This window comes from Anarrhichthys ocellatus, unplaced genomic scaffold (assembly GCF_004355925.1).
Source record: "Anarrhichthys ocellatus isolate YVR2014 unplaced genomic scaffold, GSC_Weel_1.0 scaffold13, whole genome shotgun sequence".
In the NCBI taxonomy this organism is placed as follows: Eukaryota; Metazoa; Chordata; class Actinopteri; order Perciformes; family Anarhichadidae; genus Anarrhichthys; species Anarrhichthys ocellatus.
In genome coordinates, this window is record NW_022280043.1 from 326601 (window position 1) to 353523 (window position 26923).

General features: G+C 39.0%; 1 protein-coding gene across 6 annotated transcripts in view; it reads right to left on the bottom strand.

The window, feature by feature from the left end:
- col14a1a (collagen, type XIV, alpha 1a) overlaps positions 1-26923 on the bottom strand; it is a 112486-nt gene that overhangs the window by 32960 nt on the left and 52603 nt on the right. For all 6 annotated transcript variants that reach the window (XM_031853413.1, XM_031853417.1, XM_031853414.1 and 3 more), the window contains 11 exons: positions 25146-25262; positions 21614-21760; positions 19787-19861; positions 17543-17682; positions 14888-15011; positions 8737-8880; positions 8268-8432; positions 8097-8135; positions 7745-7883; positions 5765-5907; positions 4298-4407 (listed from right to left, as the gene is read on the bottom strand). In XM_031853413.1, coding sequence (XP_031709273.1) covers positions 4298-4407; positions 5765-5907; positions 7745-7883; positions 8097-8135; positions 8268-8432; positions 8737-8880; positions 14888-15011; positions 17543-17682; positions 19787-19861; positions 21614-21760; positions 25146-25262 — 1343 coding nt within the window. The remainder of the gene's footprint in view (positions 1-4297; positions 4408-5764; positions 5908-7744; positions 7884-8096; positions 8136-8267; positions 8433-8736; positions 8881-14887; positions 15012-17542; positions 17683-19786; positions 19862-21613; positions 21761-25145; positions 25263-26923) is intronic.

Sequence of the window (26923 nt, forward strand, 5' to 3'; positions counted from 1 at the left end):
TGTGTGTGTGTGTGTGTGTGTGTGTGTGTGTGTGTGTGTGTGTGTGTGTTAAAGATGGCAGTCCCTCTCCTTCAGGCTATCTGGTTCCTCCATTCACTCCAGCAGTGACTCAGACTTATTTTCAGTCTGGAGGAAGTTTATTGTTGAAAATTGACCATTGAACTCTTCCTCTGTCCTGGCACTTGAGCTGTATGAAATCTGAAAAAGCCAGAAAACTGCAGCAAGCATAAGAAAAGATGCTGTATCCTTTAAGAAACTGCTTTTTGGGGGGCTATGTGAGCATACACTGCCTAATACTCTAATGGCTATCATTATAAATAACTGCTTTCAGCAAACGCAAGTCAAATATATTCCTATTTAAAGAATATCTGGACAGTAATAGTTGACATGTATAGAAAAACATAAAAATATTATTCTCCCTTTTTTTTCACATATAGACATTTACTGGTTGTGAACATGATACAAGCAGCCTCTGTATTTTTTATTTGGGAACGTTTTTCCAGTCATAACCTGTCTGTACATTATGGAAATCTACATGTGGAGACTTGAGTTACAGCTCACAGTAAACACCATAGGATTTTATTGTTGTAAAAGCTATGTTATAAACCCATGGTAATGCAGTTGTAAGTACAGATGGGTTAAGCTTTACAAGCTAAGCAAACCCAGAGAGTGACATTTGTCTCTCAGGTAAACTCGACTTTGACCACTTATTTATATTGGTCAAGTACATTTTCACTATGTATAAAACTCCATAACTGCTCCTTTAACTTGTTAACAGCTTAGCTTCATCTCCCTGTATTCTGAATTCCTGTTAAGCCTAACAAAACAAACAAACAAAGAAAGACCACAAAAAGACGAGGACAAAGTATAAAAGAATATCAGCAGCATAAAGTATTTCACTCTGTGCTGCAGCAGGTAATAGTGCTGCCAACACAAGACAAATTAGCCTCTCAGACATACAGAGTCTAATATGTTTTAATGCTGCTGCTGACTTACACATCAACAGTATCTTTTTTTGAATATAAAGCACCTTATTTGTTTGTGGCTCTCTGTTAGCCGATGTTTTATTTTTTTTCCTTATCAGACTTCTTTTTCCTTATCATTTTTCAGACAAATTACTTATTTGTGACATTATCTTTGTCATGTTGCACATATGACTTTGTAATAATCTTGGATATTGAATAACAACTCTGTTGCACTTTAATAGCAAAAAAAAAACTAAATGCAAAGCTATAACATAATGTTTTCTGAATATAAATATCAAAACAAGAAAAGAAAAAACAAACAATGTTCCTAACGCAAAATGTTAGACAACTTGAACTTTCCTGATCACCATCCTTGCATTGAAATATGAAAGAAGAGGTGAGGGAAGAAGAGACGAGCAGAAGAGAGTGGAAGGACTGAAAGAAACTGGGGAGAAACATTAAGACATTTTCAGCACATTCACTTTATCTCACCTCTCAGTAACTTTTAAACACAAAGTGAAGAAGCGTCTCTGATATAATTGGAAAATTGGCGCACAGACACACACACATCTAAATTGTTATGGCAGTTTTTAAACATGCTGTTAGAGATAATGTGGGCCGAAGTAGATGAGGCTATCAGTATTTCTGCTGACTTAGCAGTCATTGACCTACACTTAAAAATGTGCATGTGCATTATGCATGCTTGAAAGAGTGTGTTTGAGAGTGTGCGTGCATTCAGTGAGCTTTGAATGGCTGCCTGTAAAGCTTGTATGATTTTTTTGAGCATGCACTATATGTTTTCAACATTTATATCCACGCAATAACGTACTATACGTGCACTTACTCATATTGCACACACACAGGCAGAGGGTTTTCTCATTTCCTGTCCTCTCTGGTCAGCAATTTTTGCAAAATCAACCCTCAAATGCTGCTTTCAGCTCAATGGATAAAACTGTATAACTAATAATCCACAAACTGCTCTTTTAACTGATAAACAAAGATAGCTTTTTCAAAGATACACCCAGCTCGCGTTACCGCAGCTTGGAGAGGGAGGAGCGAGTGGAGGATGTATTCAGCTGGTTGCAATCCGCAACCACACTGCTCGATGCCAACAAATACTTCACACTGTCCCTTTAAGCACAGATGTTTTGTTAAGTGCGAAAAAAGGAGAAATATAAACAAATGTTTCATTCCAGCTGGAAACATTTGAGAGTATTTAATCACTAACTTGGCAGCTGTCATATGTTTTTTTTTTCTTTTAACAGTCACAATATAAATATGGTTAGCTGTATAGTTATATATAAAAGTCCTGTTAGTCCTGTTATAAAACAATCAAATCAATGTTCTATGTTTCTGCCTTTCTGATTAAATACTGTATATACAGTATTAATACAATTGTATGACATGATGGTGATTATAAAGAAGTACTGGAATCTGCTTAAGTTGTGATTTTAACAAAACTGAAGCTGATCAATAAAATGATCAATGTTACATCACAAAAGAAGTTCAAACTGGTATTTCAGGTTAGAGACAGGAGCTGGTTAAAGCTCAAGAAGCACTGGTACATTTTTTGAAGTGCTTAAACAGCTTTAAGTTCTCTCTAATATTTGAATGTGAGCCATTTAATCATTTAGGAAGATAGATAAATGGTGTTTATACACTTGAGTATAATATGTCTGCGAGCAATATGTAAGTTATACTGAAGACCACTTTCACTTATTTTCTCTGTCTAAATGTCTCTAAATGTTTGTCTCTATTTTTCTATCTGTATTCCTCTGTCTTACCGATTTCTTCCTCTGCTCTGTTTTCTCTCTCTTTCACCTGTTTGTGTTCTCTGTGTTTCTTTCAGTTTGTGTGTCTATGTGTGTGCTTTGCTGAGTGGGGACAGCTCCTGCTGGGTATCACTGCTTTCACACTAGCTGTCTTCATATGGTAATCCCTGTATACCTGACACACAAACATGCACACGCACACAGACGCCCCTCTTATTCACTCGTCATTCTGTCTAAGCGGAGAGGAATCCTCTGGCCAAGGCAGTCTTCTGCATATGTTCCCTCTCTCAACATTGTCACGCTCTCAAGCAGAATGACAGAAAACAATGAAATGAAAGACAAAAAGTGACAGAGAATAATGGACAGCTACTCCCTGACATTTTGTGAATTGAGATAAAGAAAGACAGAGAGTTGGTGGGCTGGTGTTGATTTGTTTTTTCAGTAAAAGTTCCAGGAAATAAAGTACACAACAGCAGCTCTACAGCAAGAAACATAATCTTCAAAGACTTTTCCTGGACTCTAATGAATTTTCATGTTTGATTTGTCAGGTTAATAAACACACATTTAAATGTGATTCAAATAAATGCCAATGTCCATTTCCATCAGCCCTGCTAAAGTAAATACACTTCCTGAACAATGCGGTTAATTCAAAGTACACGTCCGCTATGACAGAATAACTGATTATTATTCAGCGTGTTAAGTTGTTATTATTTTGTTTCAGCTAATGTTGATATTTCATGCCAAAGTGTTTTGGCTCAGTGAATTTGTCATTCACTGGGCCTGCTGAGGCCAAACCAATGTCATTATTTATTCCGTTGAGGCATTTGCATCCCTATTTATTCCATCGTTTATTTTTTCACAGAACACTTTCTCATCTCAAGTGAGCTGAAAATTGTCTCATATTGCGTGAATGTCACAGAAATTTGCCTTTTCTATTCAGTTCGACTAATTTGACACAACAAAACGCCCATGCATATGTTTGGATAGAATCCCAGTGATTGAGGAAAATGTGAAGTGTCTTTGTCAGAGAATCAGTTGGGAGGACAAACGAATACCTTCTCTGGTGGTTGAATCTGAGGTCATCAGGGAAAAGTAATATCATCATCTGCACACACAGTCATCACAGAGGTGTTGAAAGATCAAGAGAAAAAAGTCCAGATTGAGAGCCACTGGAAAACCACCCAACAGGCTAAACCACTTCAAAAACATTAAAATACAGTCAATCTTCCTTATTTGTGTCTCTTTCTCTTTTCAGAAAGCTTCCTGCTCAACATTTGTGTGAAAAACTACAATCTAGATATTGTGATGACGGTTTGTCATATGCAATGCAAATTGGCACAGGCAGACACTGTGGGGACAGGCTCTCTGAGTAGGAGAACACAGATTTCATTGATCAAATCAAATGATCGGAGTTAAAGTGGTTCAAGTTCCTGATACCTGCACATTTTGCATAACACTAGAACCAACAAACTTGTTTTTTTCCCTTTATCAATGACCAACAAAATATGAATCCGTTATATCATTCAAGTAATTTTTAGCGCACATATATTGACGACTAACCTTGTGGAAGCTGCCATGGAAGATTTTTTTGATTTCAGTTCCTTGAAAAGTGACGGTCTGGAAGTCTCCTTTGTAGTCATAGTTGAAGAACGTCAAAGTCTTTCCAGAGTCTGTGGGGGGACAGAATGATGAGAGCATAGAAAAGGTTGATGTTCACATCAAGTCAAAACTTTGTTTTTGGATACACTATTGTCTCTGTCTCCGGCTATTGACTCCAATAAAGATACAGGGTATTACAACAGGCTGGACAATATTAGCAACAAACAACTTGATCTTTCTGCCTCTCTGCCATTTATGAAAAAATTCAAACTTCATAAGATGTAATTTTGACTAATACATGAAATAATTCCATTTCATTGTGAAATAGGCATGAAATCCCTGTAATCTTTGTTTTGCAAAACCCTGTAATATCATTTTGTATCATGTTCCTGATAGAAAAGTTTTTTTTTTTCTTTTTTACTATAACATTATCCCCATTATTCCAGTAATATATGTTACATTAGTGGCAATGAGAACTATGAGTTTCTACCATGTCAATGTCAACTAAACTTTGAGATTGTCACAATATTTTTGCTTCTGTAAATTAAAATATGAAAAGCAGAATAATGTGTCATTGGATCACTGCAGAGAGATTATTAGGTAAGCATGCTGATTACTTTGTTGCTGTTTAATCTGTGACACAAAAAGTACATATAACGGTGATACAACTTTAGTTAAAATACTGTAAGCTTTTCTCAAACCTCTGGACCAATTTACTGTTAACGGTCATGCGTGCTATGCCATTATCGACTCGTTTCTTTTGTCTTAAATTTCAGCCCATGAAACACTTATCCATGAGTTCAGGATTCTTCTAACTATACTATATAACCACATTTACAATTCAATTTCTTCATCCTTTTCTTGCCGCTTAGCTGTATCGGGGTCAACGGGGAAAGTAGAGCAAAACAAAATGACTTTCCCCCTGTAACCTCCTCCAACTACTCCCAAGATCATCCATTCCAGCTGGTAATATAATCTCCGCAGCAGGTCAGGGGCCTGCTCTGGGTCTCCTCCAAGTCAGTGTCCGAAACGCCTCTAAAGTTTGACGCCTGGGGTGCATTTCATACAGTAAGCAGTATTTCTGGAACTTCGCTTATCACAGCCAGATCAGCACACAAGAATCAGCACCTCTAAGTTTGAGGTCATGGTGCTCTCCCAGACTAATGCTGTGTCCCATTCAGGACAGTGTAAGTAAGGGAGGCCTTCCACAAACAGAAGTGCTCTCATTAATGATTGAAGACACAAAGGTAAGACGAAAACGTTTTGAAAACGAAATCTGCTGCATTATACTCTCTCTCAGATTATTTGGAGGCATTGGGACTGCAGGAGCTTCAGCACACGTCTGTTTGAGTTTGTCAAACTGCGATATGTTATGATGCAGGAAAGACAAAGAAAAGATGAGCAACAACGCAAGTGATTGAAACTTACTGTCCAGGATTAGTCCGACCAATGGCTCGTTGTCCTTGTGGAGGATTTCCCACAGTGCAAAAGGCTCCTGCGGGGTCTCAGGAAGTAGGCGGAGCATCATAGATATGGTGTAATCAGAGGGTAAACCTTCAGGATGAAGGTACCTGGTACACACATTAGAGAACAGACACAGACACACACACAAAGATAGTGAGCATAGCTATTCCCTAAAGGCATGTATCCACTTGGTGTCTTTTTTCAAAGTGCCATTGACTCTCTTCAGCTCTTGTGAATGCTTTAGACTGTCTTCGAGTGCCAGCCTCTTTTTGATCTCAGAGCCGATCCTTTTTTGTGCAGCTGCCTTCGAGCACTTCAGGTTAAAATTGTCTCCGTTTTAACTTTTCAGAGAGCTCTTCAATGTCACTTTTCACAAAATGAACAATCATAGAGCAGGAAGCTAAAGTTAAAGCTGGTTGACGGTAAAATCCAAGAAAAAAAGCTCCAAAATGACAACATCCGAGAGAGAAAGACTTTACGGGGAGCATACCGTATTTGAAGCCATTGAATGATCCCTTTAAGTGTCCTACGTATGGGTTTTATACTTGAATATTCCCCTTGTGGTATAAGTGCTAGGTAAATATTAACACCTCTATCCTGCACCTGCAAGCATCTCATTGACGTTTTCAGTAATTTGTATCAGCTCTTAATTCTGTGAAGCCTTTTAATTACTTGTGGTCATAGTCTAAATCTGTGATTTAAAACCCATTTAAATGCCCGAGGAAATGACCGTAGCATCTTTAATCTTTTATTGATACTTACCGATTGGGCAGGGTCTAATCAGACAACACGCTATAATAGGTCTTAAACGTGTCCTGTATAAGCAATGAAGATGATATGGAATTCAAAGAGATATAAAGTAGGATCTGCAATGCATTTTCTTATGTGGATAGCAGACCATCAATCATCGCCTGAGTTTATTTGTGGGGTGCTTTCTCTGTTGCTCTAGTTAGGACACTTACAAAAAGTTGGTTCCATGGGAAACTACAGGGCATTACATGTGCAGTAAATGTAAATTAGTGAACTAATCTATGCGTTTTGCTTTGTGTGTATAATGTAGACTAGAGCCATACAGTACCTGGTGAATTTTGACACCAGAGTTGTAGTTTGCATGGTGTGATAATGTTGGAAAAATATTCTAGAATTGAGTTTTGAGGCCTTTAAAGAGAATGATCTGAAATTGCCAATTTTCTTTTTGTGTTGCTTGGCAGTAGTAATTGCAGGGATTAGTGGTAACTGCCTGTTTAATAATATGTTACTGTAATAATCTGCCTCTGCTCTGAGCTTTTTGATTTTCTTTTTATTACAGAAATTCCATGATGTTTTTTAAAAACTGCATTCTCTGTAAATTTAGAAAAATGTTTGGGCACACACGTGTATTTACATTAATTCATCAGATATATCTGTCATTTAGAGTACGGCTACCACATATGGTCTGGGTTACCATTTCCATCCAAGCGCACCTTCTTCCTACAGGCCCAATAATAACATTTTAATTGCTTTTTGTGTCGATATAAATGTAACCGATTGTGTTAAATGGCCATATGATATCATCCCATATTGTTCACAGGCAAGGCCCCTGAAATTAATCAAATCAAAATTGCTTCGTGGCAGACTTTGTGATATCAGCAAATATCGCAACGTTGTCCAATGAATCAATATAATACGTTATTGTGATGTAGCTTGTGAATCATACCCCTACTGAATTTTGTGTTCAGCTATAACAGAACATACTATGAAGAGTAAGAGGCGAAAGAATGGAGGTGTATTTAAGCATAGTAACAGGCAAATCCATCTCATTATCAGATGACAGCTATGACGCACAGTTATTTAGCTTGTCAACTGAACCAGAATTTCTAAAAAACAATCCAAGCGGTGCTTTTGTAAACAGTTTAGTATGTACTGTAACCCGTGATTTCTCCCCCTTAGAGTGAACATACTCACTTGGTGGGCTGTGACACCAGGGCGTCACGGTGTAATCTGTAACAGGGGAAGCTGTTGAATGAACCCGGCTCCAGAGAAACTCCAGGTATGGTGCTGTACTCCTTCTCTACGAGGCCAAATTTCTCCATCATATGGAAACCTGCAACAGACAATTTGTCATTACCGGCATAATCCTTATCCTCCTCCTCCTCCTCCTCCTCCATGTGATCACTTTAATTACAATCATTACCCCGACCACAGTGTGCACCGACATCATGTTATTACCATCATCGTAATTTGCTGTTTATAAAGATTTGACAAACTAATTGGACTTGCGTGACGATTGTACAGTATATTATGCATGTTTCCTTACCTGCCATCGTGTTACCACTCATCAAAACAGATGGACAAGCTGAAAGACAGTAAAGACTTTATCCTTAATATTTCAATATGTCTCCACCAACAAGGACTGACTTTTCTGAATTCCTTTCCCTCCTGGTCTCTTACCCTGTCTCTGTTTTAAACACAAGGTGGTGTTACTTACTGGCAGTGGCAGCCTCACAGACAAAAGTAATAAGCTGTTCTTCTATTTTCTTCACAGCATCCAGATCATCCACAAAGAAGACATGTCTATCACTGGGCTTGCTGGCAATATTCACCAGCTCCCCATAGTCGGCGTCCGCAAAGCCAATGGCAAAGATGATATAGCCTGAGAATGGAGTCAAACAAGAGAGTTCATTACCAGTTTGAAGTGGGTGGAAAGGATTAAGTGGAGTAATGTAACACATTGTTGGGGTTATTGGTTTCAAACCAATGGTTAAAGAGTCTGATATCCTATAACAGTAAAATGTGACATAAAGTCCATAATGCATCCAAGAATTGAGAGGGGGAATAAGTCCTCCACCTTGTCTGTACTTATAAACAAAGAATCACATACTGAACATCGATTGCCATTTTTTTCATAACTTTAACAAACTACCTATGATTTTATTTTGATTTTATAAAAAACCCACCATCCATCTGCATCTCCTTGGACACTTTGTTGACATCATCTTGGGAACGTCCATCAGTGAGAACAACTAGGACTTTAGGAACGCCCCTTCTAGCTCCGGCCTCTGGGGTGAAAATAGACTCCTTCACATGCTGGATGGCCCGACCTGATGAAGACAAAAGGAAACTCTTGATTTAACAAACACACCAGTATCTCTGCATGTTTTAGCCCATATAACATTTATATTTAACATTTATGCCCTTTGCTTTTAGAAACATGCTAAAATGTGTGAGATGTTGTGTTCATTTCTACTTTTCAATCCTTTCATTTCTGTAAAACTGTAAAATTAAATTGCAGAAACTTAAGCTGGATAAATAATAATAAATCACAGTATCCTTTTTTGTCTGCTTTTTTTTTCTTTTACAATATTTTTGTTGCGTTACATAAATGAAGCACAGTGTTAATTCAAGCACTAAAGCTACACTTCTACAATCTGATTGGCATCAGATGTTTCCAATATACTTCATAATCATTGGCTCATTCACAGCTGTGGGCTGATAATGTCCAATCATAACCTTGCATGTGTACAGCACAGAGTTAAAACCTGAGACTTATATGTTACTGTGCCGATTACCTCCATGCCTGCTCCATTTGCTGACGCAGCTAACTCCACCACCTTAACCTTATTTCGTATTGTTGATTTAACTATATCGTATTGTTAAGATTTAATGTTGAAGTGTGTTTATTAAGGGAGGATTGGCACTCTCAGCAGAGTCATTGTTGCTGCTCAGATTCTTTGAGAGCTCCCTCAAACAGCAGTCTTTCTCTGCCAAACTGTACAGACATTTGTTACTAATGGTCAAATCCTTAACGTAACGTGTCTCTGACTGAACTATAACAACTCTGAGAAAAATAAAAGCTGCAATGTGCTTTTTTTAGTGATTATTAACTCAAACCATTTCCAAGTCTCTACTAGATTACTCTCATGTTGTAGTGAAATCAATGTTAACTAATAGCTGCCTTGAAGTAATAACACAATAAAAACATTAAACAATACAGCAGTAATGCAACATACACATTTATAGTAAAAAGAACAACGCAAAACCACTAGTATGTTCCTTTTTGTGGTGCTTCAACCTCTCCACCCCACTCTTAGCACCATCTTGTGATATTCATCTTTTCATTCGAAGAAATAAATGCCAGACAAATTAAATTTATTTAAAGCACGGATGTATTCATTAACAGTCTAAAAGAAATCCTCTTCTCCATTTCAAGCATGGCTGTGAATGCTTGTGACCTTTGCTACAATTTTAATGTACTTGCTAATTAAAAAAAACAAGTATTCATTATTCTTCCCCCGACAATAATGGAATATAATTTCAAGCCCATAATTATGACATGACTCGAGTGACCTGAAAGCTCCTGAAACCAGATTCCGGCCGAGTTGCCATTAACATTTAAAATATGCCAGAAGGCAGACAATGTCGGATGTATTTCAATGAGACCTAAACACTAAGGGATGAGACAAAGATGGAAATGTCAAAATTAAGTCTGTGAAAAAGTTTAAACTGGATCAACCTGTGACAGAGTGCACGTTACCTGCTTATAGACTTAATCAGTCAAAAAAATCCTTCTAGACAGCTTTAAATGGTTTCAAGACCTGCTCACAACAAAGCAGCCATGGTGTCAGTGACTTTAATGAGACCTTATATATATTACTGTGTTTCAAGACCATCAAAAAAAAACACAAGTTCTCAAAAATTGTATTCAAAACACCCAGTTAATTTGCAAAGTTAATGGTTAAATCAAAATATATGTAGATACTGTATTCTTTTTATTATATTTCTATTGATCTTTCTGCCTCCAGACAGCTCTCCCTCTCTCACTGCCGAAAAGAGACTTAAAATAACAGAAACAAACTGATTGATCTTAACTGTTAAATACTTCACACAGACTGAATAAAGGCAACAATGTGTGTGCAAATACACTCATCTTCTGCATGCAAGCCCTCCAAACCACCAGTCCCCTGATCATTTGTATTTAATGTCAGTTTTAGTATACTGTCCATCATGATTTGCATTAATACTTCAAAAAGCTCACCTACTCATCTCCACCTGACCTTTTCATAATTAAATGGACAATCACTGCTATTAATCATCTTTACTCCCTCCGTCCTTTAACACTCTCTCCTCTCACTCCTCTTGTGTGTTCAAAAGTGAGTCTGAGTTCTTAAGAGAGGTGCTGAGTATCAGCCAACTTCGCAATAAAAACTACTAGATGAAGCAATAAAAGGCCTTATAAACTGACCAAACACTTATTGTAGATGGGAGTGTGTGGTGTAAATGGCTTTATGTGTGTATGCTGTCTGTCTCCCAATTTCTAACTAAACCAAAACCCTCAGATCACATCCCTGCCTCCTCCTCCTGTTTTTCTTCTATTTTTATATTATTTACAGAGCTGTCAGTGGTGACAAATGATAGAGTGCTTGGCCTGTAAAGTGTTGTGTTGTCAGATATCTGCCAGTGATACATCTGTTTCTACACTGTCCTCTGATCACACTGGGCTAGACTGGAATTACAGCAGCTAGCCAGGCATGAAGTAAGACAAAGGACAGAGCAAAGGAGAAGCCGACGGGGGATGAGATAAAGGAGGGGCTGGGTGGGAGCGGTGGAAGACAAAAAGGGAGGGCAGGTAAAAGGGCACAGAGTGAGTGGGGAGAAAAGGTAGAGAAAAGACAAAAGAGGTCAGATGGGGAAGGGCAGGTAAGAAAGGAGGATGAGAAAAAAACTAAAACAGAAACATGTCAGTGGATCTTGGGTTCAAAAGCCCATCATCAATCAGCCATCTATCCCTTTTTGTGTGAGAAGTGATCCATATCCGTTTTGATTGGGCCTCCTGTCTGGCTACAGTTTACCAGTTTTCTCGCCGACACTTAAGACGGGAAACCATAAGAGAAAACAAAAGTATGAGTGCATCTCTCCTGCTTTAGAATTCAAAGCGTTGGTGCAAAATATAATAGGAGACCTTCTCTCCCTGCTCTTTTGAGGCTGCAGGTGATGTATGACTAGGAGGAGATTGTGATATTATGTCTGGGTTATTATGAACAGCAAGAGCTATAAAAACCCTCTAATCTGTGAAACATTACAGTCAATTCCTAAGAAATAAATTTGGACAATCCAATGCATTATATAAAATATACAATGGATTTTGAATGGGTCTCACTGGCTTTTATCGTCAATGAAACTCATTCATGGGCCATTCATACATCCATTCCTGAATACATAAAAGACTCATGAACCTTGAAAATAGAGTGATGGTCTCACACAACTGCATTAGCTGAAGAAGTCAGACTGGCTGCTAATCATTGAACAAGGCCAATCACATATTGGATAACTAATGTGTGACTATATTACTGTACAAATAAGAATTAAAAGTAACACTATTTTACATACTGGAGGTCAGCCTTCTCAACACACACACATTAATCTTCACATTGGCCCACGGGGACACATTTATTCACACTTCCTTAATCTGAACATACTGTACAAGCAGAGTCAGCGATGAGCACAATTACTCGTGTAGGGCTTGAAATTCATCAATTTCAAAAGACACACATACTCACTCACATATACACATTACAGTATATATACAGGGATAAGACTATTACAGCTGCAGCTATATCAAATCAATCATTCACCAAGCCAGAGGCTCAGGAATACCTTAATGAATAAATGCATAATGAATCCTCAACATGCGTACACTCATATGAGGAGGTACTGATGGTGGGAAAAACAGACTGAAGTCTTAAAGAGGGCCTCCTCCTTTACATACCGCTTATAAAATGGGTATAGAGAAAATACTTATAACTAGAAGTTGGTATCGAAGGAGAATGAGTGGCTGTCTCTCCTCTTTGAACCTCCACAGTGCTATTGAGCAAAGCCCTCATACAGATACAGTAGCAGCTCTGTTGCCAACCAAGAGACCGGGATTAGTGGGCCGCTCCAGATGTGAAATGGTGAGCAAATATGATGCCGGTTTCAACCTAATGTTTCACAATGGATAAACATGACTAAGAAAACTGAATTCACTGTCCAATACTCTCTGGCACTGACCAGATATTTGTCAGCTTACTGTGGTGTTTGACCCAAGGGTTATAGGACAGAGGATACAAAGTGAGCTAGCCATTTACAGTAAAAACTTTAAAAAGGCATTAAAGTCATGGGGTTTCTTGTTTTCTAGCAGTTGTATCCACACCGATATATCTGCCAGAGGCTCAGGGTTAATAAGAGGCTGAAAGCTATATTTCTTTTTATTTGAGGGCTTTGGGGGATTTAGACCCAGTGTGGGGCCCTGATGGGGTCTGTGAGAAGAAGTTGAGGTTTAAGAGTGAAAAGGGTTGTAATGCAAGCCTCAGTCTAGAAAGCCAGAGAAAATACTGATCTATCTCTAAATAGACCAGAGGAGTAAGATGTAAGAAAGGAGGTTTAGGCACAGAGGTTGTGGCTCAGTACAGTAGTTGTATAGCTTAGTATCAAGATCCACAAGGGAGGGGAAAATATCAAAACTAAATCATGAATAAAAAATTCAATAAGCAGGACAGGAACTACTGTTCAATTATTCTCAAAGTATCTTATAAATAAATAGATAATATATGATTTATGTCACTTTAATAATAAAAAAAGAATAAGCTGTGTGGGTGTCACTGGTGGAAATAAGGACAAACTGAAGAATAGGCATAATGTGTGAGCACTGAAAAGGATTGATTCTACGCTGAGGCAGTGTATGAGCATGTATGTGATGTGAGAGACAAAACATGTGTGGGTGAGAGACAAAGAAAATAGGGGAGAGGGAGAAATTGCGATTCTGTGAGCATTAGCCTGACCTTGTGAGAGCTTGCTGCCCCCTCTTTCCCTTTGTGTGGGGAAGATGCAATTTCATGGTTTATTTTCTGTTCTGCTGTAGACCACAGGCGCACGCGCACGCGCACACACACACACACACACACACACACACACACACACACACACACACAGCCTTGTCAGCCAAAACACCACCCGTTTCCACCTGTTAAACTATAAGACAGTAAAGTAGATGTAGGCGTATACGAGGTTAAAACAGAAGATGAAAAACAGGGGCTAAAAAAGGAGGAATGCTCAGAGGAAAAGAAAACAATGTAAAGGGAGAAGAAGAGAGGACAAGTTAAAGGAAAACAAAGAGGCCATAAAGTGAGGAAGGGGAGAACAGTGGGAGGTTGGCAAGAGAGTAGAGGAGATGGAGGATATGCAAGAAGAGAAAGAGGAGTAAGAAGGTAAAGGAATGGATAAGTGCGATCAGATGATGTGTGCTCAGCTCTGAAGCTCAAGGACACAATTACTCTGAACAGACACTGAGCCATGACCGAGACTAGGAGAGTTAAAGTCCTCTGAACAACCAGCATTACCTGTAAAGCCACATCAAAGCTTAGAGGTTACTGACGTTCGCCTTGTGTGTACTCGCACAGCTGGACGCTTTTACATGAGCTTTACAACAGATTCACAACCCCAAACCCTAATCCCACATTAAAGTCAATCTTCTCTGCAGTGTGATATTTTCAAGTAGTGTCCTGAAATGGGGGAAAACTGGCATTTTCATAGAGATATTCCACATTTTATGTTTTTTTAAGTTTACTTATCGAGATTGTTTCTTGTAAAATGAGGTTTGAACTTCATTCTTGACCTTGGAAATAATAATAATAATAATAATAATAATAAAAGTTGTCAAAAAACAATTTTACCACAAGTTCTATTAGTAGCCAATTTGGAGTTTTGATTGGATCAGACAATCTTTGTCAACAAATAGTCTGCCCAGTAGTTGAAATACAATTTTGCACAAATGAGCGAACGCTCCAGAAAAGCTACTAATAAACTTTGTGGTGAGATTGTTTCGTCGACTGCTGCTTCCAAAGTTAAGAATTACCTGTCAATCTTAAGCCAACATGGAATAAGATTTAAAAATATTAAATCTGAACATCTCCACGACAAATGGGCAAACTCTATCTGCTGAGGACGAACGTGTGATACAATCAAAAGCTCCAGAACAGCTACTAATGGCACTCGAGAGATTGATTTGTGAACAGGTAAATTTGTGAATTTACCTATTTTGTGAACTACTATGACATCACACACTGCTCTGACCTGTCTTGGTGTTTCCTCCCTTGTATCTGATCCTCTGGATAGCTTCCAACAGCGCTTCCTTGCTGCCATGGGAGCTCAGCTGGAATTCTGTCCGGGCATCGTCGCTGAACTGAGCGATGGCCACCTGCAGCGAGGCAGAGACGGACAGACAGAAAGGTACAGGGAAATAAGTTTAAATTCAAGCGGCAACCTCCAGTGTTGACAAATGAATCCAACGCCGAAGTGTCAACAACTGCAGTTCTTCAAATGGCCACTTGAAGCTGGCTCCAAAAGTGAGTCAATCCCCATAGACCCCTATGTTAAAATGCTCAACTTTACAGCAGAAATAAACACGTTTACAGCCTGGTGCAAAAAACATTTTTGCTCTCTGTAGCCAATCGCTCCCTTCATGACAACTGTACAGGGGTGAGTTTCTATTCAAATTATATTGAAGGTTAACGTTAGGCATAACTAAGGGCGTGGCCACTATGAGTTACAGGTGGGTTTCGACTCACGGTGCTATTCTTCAGTCACCATCTGCTCACACTAACGTCAGTTACATTACCACTGAATTGCATGTGCAGGTTCAATTGTACTTCCTCCAACATGAACACAAGAAGGTACAAAGCGGATGTGGCAGTATGTGAATGCTATGAAGCCAAATGTCTGCGCTTAGAGTCTAAAACCTATTCATACCTCATTACACCTAAAATGTCTGCATCTATGCTCTCTCTCTCTCTCATATATATATCTGTGCTAGAATCAATGTAATTGGCTCACTCTAAGAGGGAAGAACAACTATCACTACTTCCAGACTGCTAATGGTGCTGTTGTTGGCTCAGGGCGGACTACATTTACCAGCCAACTCTCTCTTTACTGTACAGCCAACTCTCTCGCATTACAGCCAGCGTTCTGCTCTTGGTAGCCTAGTGCCAGAGGGTTATGGGGCTCACCAAGAGTAGCAAACTGCGTAACATAAGACATTACACAAATTAAAGAAAAAGGTTTAGCAAGCAAGCACCTCTACAGTGTGACAAATGAAGCAGCTGAGCTCTGCCGACAGTGTGGGGGAGCCATGCAGTCAAGAAGCACAAAGAAATTAGTTCACAATAACAATAGCGAAGTCTTGCCTCAAGTTAGAACCTGGTGTTATGAACCTGGTACATGAGAAACACTCTGAGGCAATGAGGATATTCACTCTACATTTAAAGTATTGCTGATGGCGGATTATATACTCGGAATCAAGTTGATAGTTATTAGTCAATGCTGCCTTGAACCAGCTGAACTTTTAGTTAAGCTTTTAATGTATCTAGACTTAAGTTAGTACGACCACCATTCCTCCAAGGAAAGTAATGTTTTCTGGCACAAAGCACAATGGCAGAAAATGAGCACGAGTTAATCAAATACTACCCAGCACCTAAAAAGAAAGTATTTCCAGAAAGTAAAGATTGACTCAGTGGGGGTTTAAAGTTCCTCCTCACTTCTCTAAACTTTTCTATAGATACAAGGCTGTGGGTCATGCTGATTTGTCAGGGGACAGCCAAAGAAAATTCTGCGAAATTCTGCTCCAAAGCATCCTTCCAGAATCAATTCATGCCAACAGCAGCAGCCTTCCTCAAACAATAAATGAGCCATGAGTCCACATGGGTCAAAAAGACAAACTCAGGTTGTTTAAGATTCCATTATCTATTTCATTATTTTCTGTTACGTGCATCATTTCTATTTCTGTTAACAAAGAAAAGATGTACTAGCTCACAGGCTACAGAAAGCAAGCTGCAGATCTTGAGAGTCATCCATTATGTTAAATCACTCTCCATCCTTTAATTATGGACGTACAGAATCCTGTCTTCGTTATTCCATTATCCCCTGAATCAAAGTCTGTTTTACAAAATATATTTCAACTTTTTTCTCCCTTTCTATTCTGTAGAGTAGTTGAAAGTGAAATGGGTTGCAGAATATGAAATATGGGGAACAGACGACGAGGTAGTTGGGTAGCATCGGGGAAATGTGGGAATTTTATTATATGTTAGACACTTTGTTGTGCTTGCAAAACATCACGAAATACTACAAAGCCCTGTTAAAATTGCAGAGGTTTGTAATTTTCTTTTTCGAGGCAATTCACACAAAAATACATTCTAATATGAGCAAATATATATTTCTCACAACCCGTCTGTGAATGGGTTCTTCCCCCACAGATTACACTATGACATACAAGTGTGGTTACTTTTGGCTAGATTCCCAGAATCTACTGTACATTCAATTTCCTGCGAGCATGCATTTTTCAGAAGGAAAGTGCTACAACAAAGAATGAATTATAACGAGTGAACAACAATTAAAAGCAGGCACATTTGGATTTCTGTTGGATAAGTTATGGTACTGTATAAACTGGCAATACAGTCATTTTCACTAGACAGACATTTAGACTAGGCACAAGAAACCACTAGTGATACATGTGGATACCAGCACTCCAAGGAGATTCTCAGCAGCATTATTTAGACCCAGATGGTCAAGATTGAATTCTAACTATCTTCATTTTTTGAAATGATGCATTTGGGGAAAGGGAGGCAAATCACAAGCCAACAAGTAAAACTTGTTCATCACTGTTTTACTCTTGTGTTCTTCCTTTGAGATTCTCCGAGAGGTAATAAATGATGTCGCTGTGGTCACATGACTGACCTGGGTACCGTCTGGTCCAATCAGATCCAGTGACCCCATGGTGCTGTACAGGAAACGTGTGATCTTCATGAAGTTGTCGTCTCCGATGGACCAGGAACCGTCGACCAGGAATGCCAGGTCAGCCTTGGCCTCCTTACACACTAGACGGACAGACAGCAGGACAGATGGACAGGAGAGATATAGATTCAGTCAGCACATATTTTGTCCCTGCATTTAAAAAAGTAACTTCATAAAGAATGAAGGTCTGCAGAGGACAAAGCATAACTTGAATGTTAACTGACTGCCTAATATATTCAAACTCTGAGTAAATATGCATAGTATGAAGCACTGCAAATATACATCTGCTGCAAAAGGGTAAATATGCAAAGGCTGGGTCCTCAGATTAATTTGCACACTATAGAGTTTATAAGCTTGAAAGTATAGTGCACACTCTAAAATTCAGAGTTTAAAACCACAAAATTGTGCTATATCCAATGTGTTTGTCTATTTCTTTCTCCGTCTGTAAGCTGCTCATTCATATTCCTGGTCCAGCGGTGACTCTACTTGTTCTTCTCAGGTTTCCAAATGATTCTCAGTAGCCTTATCTTTACTGCAGTAAAGTTGTTTGTTGGTTTGAACAACTTTTCATACTCCAGTTCATCGCTACATTTCAAAGTGCATTCATGAAGATGTCAGCCTCAATAAAAGGCAGGGGAAAACCTTCACTGTATCAATGCTGCTTATTAGGAAAAGTTGTTTTAAATCTAACCGCAACAAAATAAAAGAGGCGAGATGAATGAAATCATGCAAACGTCTGCTTTACTGGTGTTACTGCTTTTTGTTAGAGACAAATGCTATTATCGTATATTTTTTAAGAATTTCACAAGTGAAGATGCTTGTCAGAAATGTCAAGATAAAGGTCAGCTGGAGAGAGTTTTGATTACAGTGAATGTGGCTGATTCTGATAAAAGCTGTGATTTTACTGAAACTCTGTCTTTAGTCTCAATTCTCATCACCATTATTTCTCTCTGCTTTTATACAGGATCTTTTTCTTACTTATTTCTGTCTGTAGCTACCACAGTGTCTTTCCCATTATGTGTCTCTGTTTCTGTCTATTCCCCTCTGCTTTCTGTCTGCAGATCTCTGCCTGTTCTTCTCATCGTGCCTGCTCCGTTTCCTTCTCTTCCCTCTTGCTGTTCTTACCGCCTGTCTCTCTTCCACTTACCGACATGTGTGCACCTTGGCTTTCTCTTTCCCCTGCCATTGTTCTGTCCTAAGTAACAGACCTGCCATGAGGAATTATGGACAGGGGGACAAAATGTTCAAAATCGGGCCTTCCACACCCACTCTAGCAATACCACCGCCACTTCCACCCTTTGCTCTAAATCCTAACACCTCATCTTTACCAAATTGTTGTACTTGATCCCCTGAAAGCATGCTGGTAAAGGTTGCCTGACACTACAGATGGAGGCATCGGTCTGACAAAGGTCAGAGACTTAGACAGAAACACTAACAGACGGGCTCAGCAGGTGTGTTGGTTCATGTCTGTGGAGTTTGCTGTGCTCTTTTACCTGAGCCCATCAGACAGGACAGAGGAGGAGTATCTTCTGGGTGGGAGGTGGAGGGTCGCACTCTGAACCTGTAACCTCTTCTGTTCCTAATCAGCATGCTTTATGGACTGAATGCTGTGGTGTTTGGGGGAGAAACTGAAACTGCACTGAATTACTGCATTACTTTATTTTGGCATGAGCTGCAGCCCACAGTGGTCGGTGTATAGTTCACACAATAAAGTCATTGTGGAATATAGTTAAAGTCTAGTAGGCTTCCCGTGTGAGCCATTCAAGTATTCTCTTTTTATTTTTCCTTGTTTAGTTATAGTACCCCCACAGTTACCTCCAGGTCACTGTTGATATTTTGAAACTAAACACAGTTCACAGCTGCGTAATCAGCACAGAGTGGCATAATGCTGTTTTAAACCTGTGTTTCCTGTTTCAAAATCATGCCAGAGCTGTATAGCTTGCATTGGCAATTGTAGTATCTGTTTCTAAAAATTGTACAGAATGTCTGTTGATGACACATATGCAGTATGACAGCTGTGATAGTTTGCCTGCATGGCTTTGTATGATTTTAACTAAAATGCATTTCAAGAGCTGATGAACTATTGTGTCAGGTCACTACAGTTACCATAAAAAGTAATTTGATCACTATCGTACAACACTAGAAGAATAATATGAGTGTGTGTTTTTTGTTAGGCTTCAGGCTCACCTTCTTTAGCAGGTGGGATGGTGGGAGGGGGCTCTGTGGTGGGGAGTTCAGTCGGAGCTTGAGTGGGCGCTGGCACTGGACACACAAACAGATACACAAACATGGGGAAACAAGACAAGGTCATCGATCATGATGGCTGTGAGAAGTGGCACCATCATCAGGTTTATGTTCCCGACCACGCACACGCACGAGCAGATGCGCGCACACACACACACACACACACACAAACGCACACTTCAATAAGGTAGCACAATGACACAGCAATAGCCTGTTTCTATCAAACTGAAAGTTTCCTAATTCTCTTCCTTCCTCCGACAGCTGAGTTCTGGACTTCTGAAAGATTTGAAGTGCAATTTTTAGAATCTATGTGTGTACATAAGCGATCCAGCTTCAGTATTTTACTTTCTTTCCATCACTGGGATACAGCAATCAGACTTTATCTTTCTCCTTTCCTTCTATATATCTCTTTTTCCTTCCCTATATAAGCTGGGGACAGTAGGAGAGTATTTATCAGTCTAGTATCTGTCTGACCAAAGGGTATTTTTTTAAGAGTCAAAACAGCCCCCAGGTTAACGTATGTCTCAGTGCCAAGCCAATTACTTTGCAGAAAGCAATGAATTCTGTCAAACCAGGGTACAGCAAGTAAATCATCTTGGAAACATCCGTGACTGCCCACACAAGGGGCACATACTTCATGAAAGTAGATATAACTACCTCAACAAATGTTTCTTCAGCTTCAACGGTAACTTTTTGGTGAGAAAAAATGATAATTAGATTATTTCTTTGATTCAATCATCATCTTACCAATGTATCTGTGGGCAGTATCTGAAGGTAACAAAGTACATTTACAAGTATTGTTCTTGAGTAATTTTTACCTTTTTGTTACTTAGAATTAATATTTCATGTTACTTACTCAACTGTCTGCAAGCTATGATTACTCTGCAGACATATAAAGATGCGATAGTCTAATAAAATATACTGTATTGTCATAACATAAACTACCTTACATGAAGAAGTTAAAGTTAGCTCCACTCCAAAATTCAGTTTACATATTAATGCAACAGTAATTACTAATTACTAAAAAAAAAAATATATAAAACCTAAATAATTTAGCAATCCGAAAGGAACTATTTTGCATAGTTCACTTGTTACATTTTTCTCTCGATTAAGCATCTAAACAATTCTACACTTGTCTATGACCTGTTGCTGAAATCAAATTGTAGATCTTCCTGTTGAATTTAGTTCACCGCTGTCAACTCAGAATCTGTGAATCAACATCAGTCGGAGAATCTGTGTGTGTGTGTTTATGCATCTATCCATCATTCTATAACCCTGATTGTGAGCGGAGCACTCCTGGTCCCTGAAGCTGTGCGGTTCTCCTCAGCTGACCAATGAACTGCAACAGCAGACTTTATGTTCTCAGAGAGAGAAAGGGAGCGAGAGGAAGACAGAGAGAGACCTACTGCTGAAGACAGAAGAGAAAGTTGCAGAGGTGAGACAGATGTATGGCAGAAGGTGTCTACGGGGAGGGGGCAGATGGAAAGAGAGACGTAAAGAGAGATTGGAAGGATTAAGGGGTAAATTAATTATGGGGAGAAAATTGAGAATGAATAAAGAAAGGAGTGAGTGACAGTGGACAAGAGATGTGTGGAATAAAAGGGTTGACTGTGATTCAAACACCTTAAAAATGTTGATGAAAAATGGAAATAAATGGGATGAAACTCAAAACTTGAAGATATTCCACTGCTTTTGTCCACAGTGCAAAGGCAGACATTAGAACATTACGCATGGACAGTACATACAATGTATAAAACATTTGTAACATACGCGTCATGTCAGTGATGGAAACAGAAGGTCCTTCCATTTCCTGCATCTGGGTGTGAAGGCTGATCTGGTACTGGCTGCTGGGAGTGAGGTCATAGAAGCACTGTCGGGATGCACCATCTCCCAGGCTCACTTCCTGTCTCTGACCATCTGCAAGCAAAGAACAAAAAATAAACACGTTTAATGAATCAAGAGTCATAAAATCCAAACAAGCTCAAATCGCTGTCAAGCTCCTGTTTCACATGTACTGCATTTACAGAGCACATTTTCTATTTTTCAGCCATTTTCTGCATCAAGTCTGAGAGCGGCTAAGTATTACTTTCTTTCATGGTTTGATACTAAGCAGCTTTATTGGAGCAGACAGGTCATTTAAATTAAAGGTTAACTGCCAAAGCATATCAGATCACCTGGAAATTCATAGTTGATGTGAAAATCTTGCCTTCAGCTTTATTTATTACAGAATTTTACAACAAACCAGGTTAAAAACGACTGCAATACATCAAACTATCCAATATCTGGCAAATATATAACAGATGAATGCACCAAAGAAAAGGTTAACTTGAAAAATTTAAAAAAAACTAGATAACTATGTAGTTAAAATCGCTGCAGGGAAACCTCATATCCCATAAAAAATGAAAAGATTCACATTTATTGATTCCTTTCGTCAATTTCTTTTGGATTGCAGACGGCAAACACTTTTGCAACACATGAGTGTTTGTTTTGAAAACCCATATATGGCCAGCATCAAATGAATGAGTATTTATATTTGCAGCCAAATAGGGACAAACTGGAAACTGGGAGTGCACATACACATGCACTAATAGCTGCCATTTGTCAGTGTCATTAGTCTAATTCTATTTCTTAATGTGTCTTTCATCTTGGGGAGCGACGAAATCGCTCCTCCTCCACACAGGTACCAAGCCATAGATAATGAAGTTTAGGGAAACGGCCGTCACACAGAGAGTGCACTTTTCCATCTGAGAAGGTGTTTAAGCAGCTGGTTGGCTCTGCATGCATTAAACAAAATCACTAAACTCCAGTCGCTGCTCAGGCAGATGGGAGGGAGAGACAGAGATAAATAGAAAAATAAGGGAGGGAAGGAAGTCGAAAGAGACACGTCTTTTTTGACAGTAAAAGGCAATGAAATGTGGAAAAACATCACTTACTGTGCACGTTTCCTTCAAGTAGAAATTGTTTTATTCATATTGCTAATCTCTACATTCACCAGGCAACACTCACATTTATTTTAATCAACTAACTTCCAATCATCTACTGCAAATCCATTTTAAAGCAGAGCAGGTTTGTGTCACTAGTATTCAAAGTTGCTATAAAGTTAATTTCTTTTCGCAGACTATCTAGAGCTATATATATCTACGGTACAAGACAGAATTATTTTAAAGGAATTGTGTGATGTTTGGGAACTATGCATTTTTGATGATTAGAAGATCGATAACACTCTCATACCGGTAATCTTAGAAGCTAGAGCCAGAAGATGATTAGCTTAGTGTAGAGACTGAAAGCAGTGGGAAATAGCTGGCTCTGTCCAAAAGGACACTAAATTGGACTAATTAACCTTATATCTAGTTGTATAGGGTTAGTTACATGATATCACGGCTGGCTGCAGGTAACCTCCTAGATTAAGCTAATCTCACCTCTTAGCTCTAGCTTCATACTTTATGTCAGCACACAGGCATGAGAGTGGTATTGATCTTCTCATAACTCTTGGCAATAAAACAAATCAGCATAATCCCCAAAATGTCAAAATATTCCGAACTATAGTCTTTCTTTGGAAGTAACACTTCAATTGTGAGAAACAAGCAGGGAAGTTTGTTTGTTTTTACCTAGAAATGACCCACAGGTGTTCTTCAACTTCCAGATTTACATATTATGTACATTGCGTGAAATGTTATTGTGCCACAGAAATAATAGAGAAATAACCCTTTCTGCAACATTATCCTGTTTTTTTTCCCAGAGCTGTCTGCGAGATGATCTGCACCAACACAGTGGTCTCATTGAAATGAATGAGTAAGGCCAATAGTTTTGCCACAGACCACCTATCATTGTGAAAACCTCAGCTACTGAACATTGATGCTGGTGGTACAATAATATCAACTGAAAGCAGAAAACCTACATCCTGTATTGCATTGAAGTATTTGTGTACGTGTGAACCCTATCGACACTGCGTCGGTTTCTGCTTCCTGTGACCTTTTGATACATGCTGACATTCAAAAAATAAACACACACAAAACATTGTTTTTCATGGACAAAAACAATAAAAAGAATGAGCAGAAATACACCAAGTAAAACTTTCCCAGAGAACCAATAATCTGCATGATATTTGCAACAGATGGCTGCATAATGCAAACAAACATTGTGAAGACTGCTATAGGAAGGAATATCTTTATTTCTCTGTTGAAACAGTGACAGCATCCTTTATATTTTACGTATATAAATCCCTGCTGTACAACCAACTGCCCTCTTTTCACAAATAAAACTTGAACACGAAGGTATTCACTGCAAGTGGACCAGCGCCAAAATACTCTCTTGCCGACGGGACACATTGGTATGTATTTTTTCTAATGTCTTTCTTACTTTTAAAAGCTCCTTCCTTATTTCCTTCCACTGTCTCCATTTTTCCCATTTATTAACTGAGTAAGCTGAGCATTAAACAGCTTCTAAAGGTCACACTCTGTGTCTTTATTCGTTGTATTTCTGACGTGATGACATGAGCGATTCTCAAAGCAGTCTCCTCCCATGACATTTATGGGGAGAGATCGTGTGCATATCATTTTTCCCTTCCTTTCTGTAAACAGAGAGATTGATGAATATCCTCTAAAATGAACACCACTGCCAACTGGAAATGACATATGTAACACTTATTTCCTGAGAGGCGCTTATCAATATGAAATTTCAGATGTCTGTGATGTAACCATCACACACACACACCCACACACACACACACACACACCTAGAGAGTCCTGAGACATGTTTAGAAAGGACAGACTGTAAATAAAATAGGAATCATATTCTGAACCAACTATCACAGCTCGAGTAAAACCTCTGATTTACTGACTGAATTGTATTTCAGTCACTTTGCTGGCAAACGTTTTCTTTCTTACACCGTGGAACATTGAAACATGTTGGAAGGGCTGGAGGTGTACACCAAAATGTTGGTGAGAACAGCTGTCGCCTGTGTGACAGTGCATGTGTTCCAGGATCCAGGGGCTAACTCTGAATTAAACTTTTGTCTGCAGATATTTAGATTGTTTTTTTTAAACTGCAGTTAAAAGGTGTGATTCAGACCTTATTTCAGCAAGATGATCTAGTTGCACTTAATTTGCATTCAAAACAGGGGAGTCAATCAAGTTACCGCTTGGAGTGAGCTGCCTCTCTGGTCTCACATTCTCACACAAAAAAAACTGAACTAATGAAAGCACTAAATCACCACCAGCTTTGAGAACAGACCTGAGGACTGGTCCACACACATGCACATGGATAACCCCAAACCCCAAACACTGTCGGTGAATGGACTTACTGAGTGTAGACTGTATGGAGACTCTGTACAACGTGGCACGTAGAAGGGGCTGCCATTGGACGCAAAGGCTGTTGGGACGTACCTGGTAGGTCGACAAACCAGAGACACCGAGGAACACTGGAGATAGAGAGCCAGGAAGATATAGGAACAACAAATTACAACATGAAAAGTTTTAATTTGCTGTCGTGTGTCACTTGTGTTTGTGATCGTTTCAAAGGGATTACAGCTGTTTGCATATAATATGTTATAACAGATGTTTAACATAAGTGTCAAAAACTGTTTCTGATAAGTCGTAGCACCTTTTCACATTTTCCAACCATAAACTTTTCTCTTTCCTTATTGTCTCTTTTGTCCCTTGTCTGGTAAATAGAGGGTTAGAGCGGCATTAAAAGAGACAAGAAAAACTTGAACATCTTCTTTTTGGGCTTCTGAAAAATTTACAGCGTACCATATAAAGTGGAAATGGCGTAAGTGTATCTATACTGACAGTTACAGTTACAACACTCAGCTGCCTAGATGTTAAAACAGATCACAAAGTAACAAAATTAGTCAGGCTTGGTGTTTCTCTGCATTGTGGAGAACCAATGACGCACGATGCAGCAAAATGCAAAACACCACAAGCAATTTGAATAGCTGAAGCTTGTTTAGTGGTGAGATTTCAGTGTACCATAGGCAACCTCTGTCTCTCTCTCTCTCGTTATCAGAATATGCTGATGGTACAAAATAAACTTGGGCTCTGGCGCCAGTAAATGGATATTTTAAACTGGGACCATATGGCAGGTGCCTTATTTTAAATACTTGTGAATAATGCATATTTCAACCCATAATATTACTCAATGATATGCAAGGATAGGAAGGATACAGACAACACACAAACACAAACATGCACACTACCATGTACAGAAGTAAACACATGATTACGGACATATGTAATCATGTACCATGTCATGTGTGTGTACATGTGAACACACAATAAGTGATGTGAGAAAACTGTGTCAGGCTGGCAGTGCAAAAATAAAACAATCAACTTAGCATGTTTGCACAGGAAAATGGCAGGTTCATAACCAACACGAAGCTCTGCATTTGGCTTGATTGCCGTGATTGCACTGGCCAAACATTTCCTGCCCTAAAATATACTGTTGACTAATAATAGTTTCCACCAAACAATTTCTTCCTTCTATGTCTGCCTGTTTCTCGTCATGTACTGCTTTTACAGTCTTTTCACTGTTGTGCTTATTCTACAAAGTTTCTTGAGCCAAACATTGACCGAGCACCCTTCACTGGTCCCAGGGTGAACACATTGTTATTGTACAATACAAACTGCATACAGCTTTATTTGGGTGAAACAGTTTAATTTCATTCAATGGCCCTCGAGGTGCCGATAATTACCTTTTTTATGCTACATGCTAGTATGTGTAATTTATTGGTGTAAACACGCCAGCTGGCTCCCATGGTAAGGATGCAATGAATGCAGTGTACCTAGGGAAATATGTTACTGTATCTCCCTTATTATGATGAGAAATGACTCAAGGCATCCCCCTGAATAAATCAGCGTTCCTCCAGTGGAAAGTACAAATATGGACAATGAATTTAAATACGCCCTGTGTAACATGGGAAAATCTGATGAGCCTGAAATTTATCATTTATCATTTATCATTGCTTTTGTCTGACAGAGATGTGATAGGACTAGAAAAGTGTGGGAGGAGAGTATCTGAAAATACAAAAATATAGATAAAGTTATTGGACATACATATTATTTTGCACTGTAAGTATAGAAA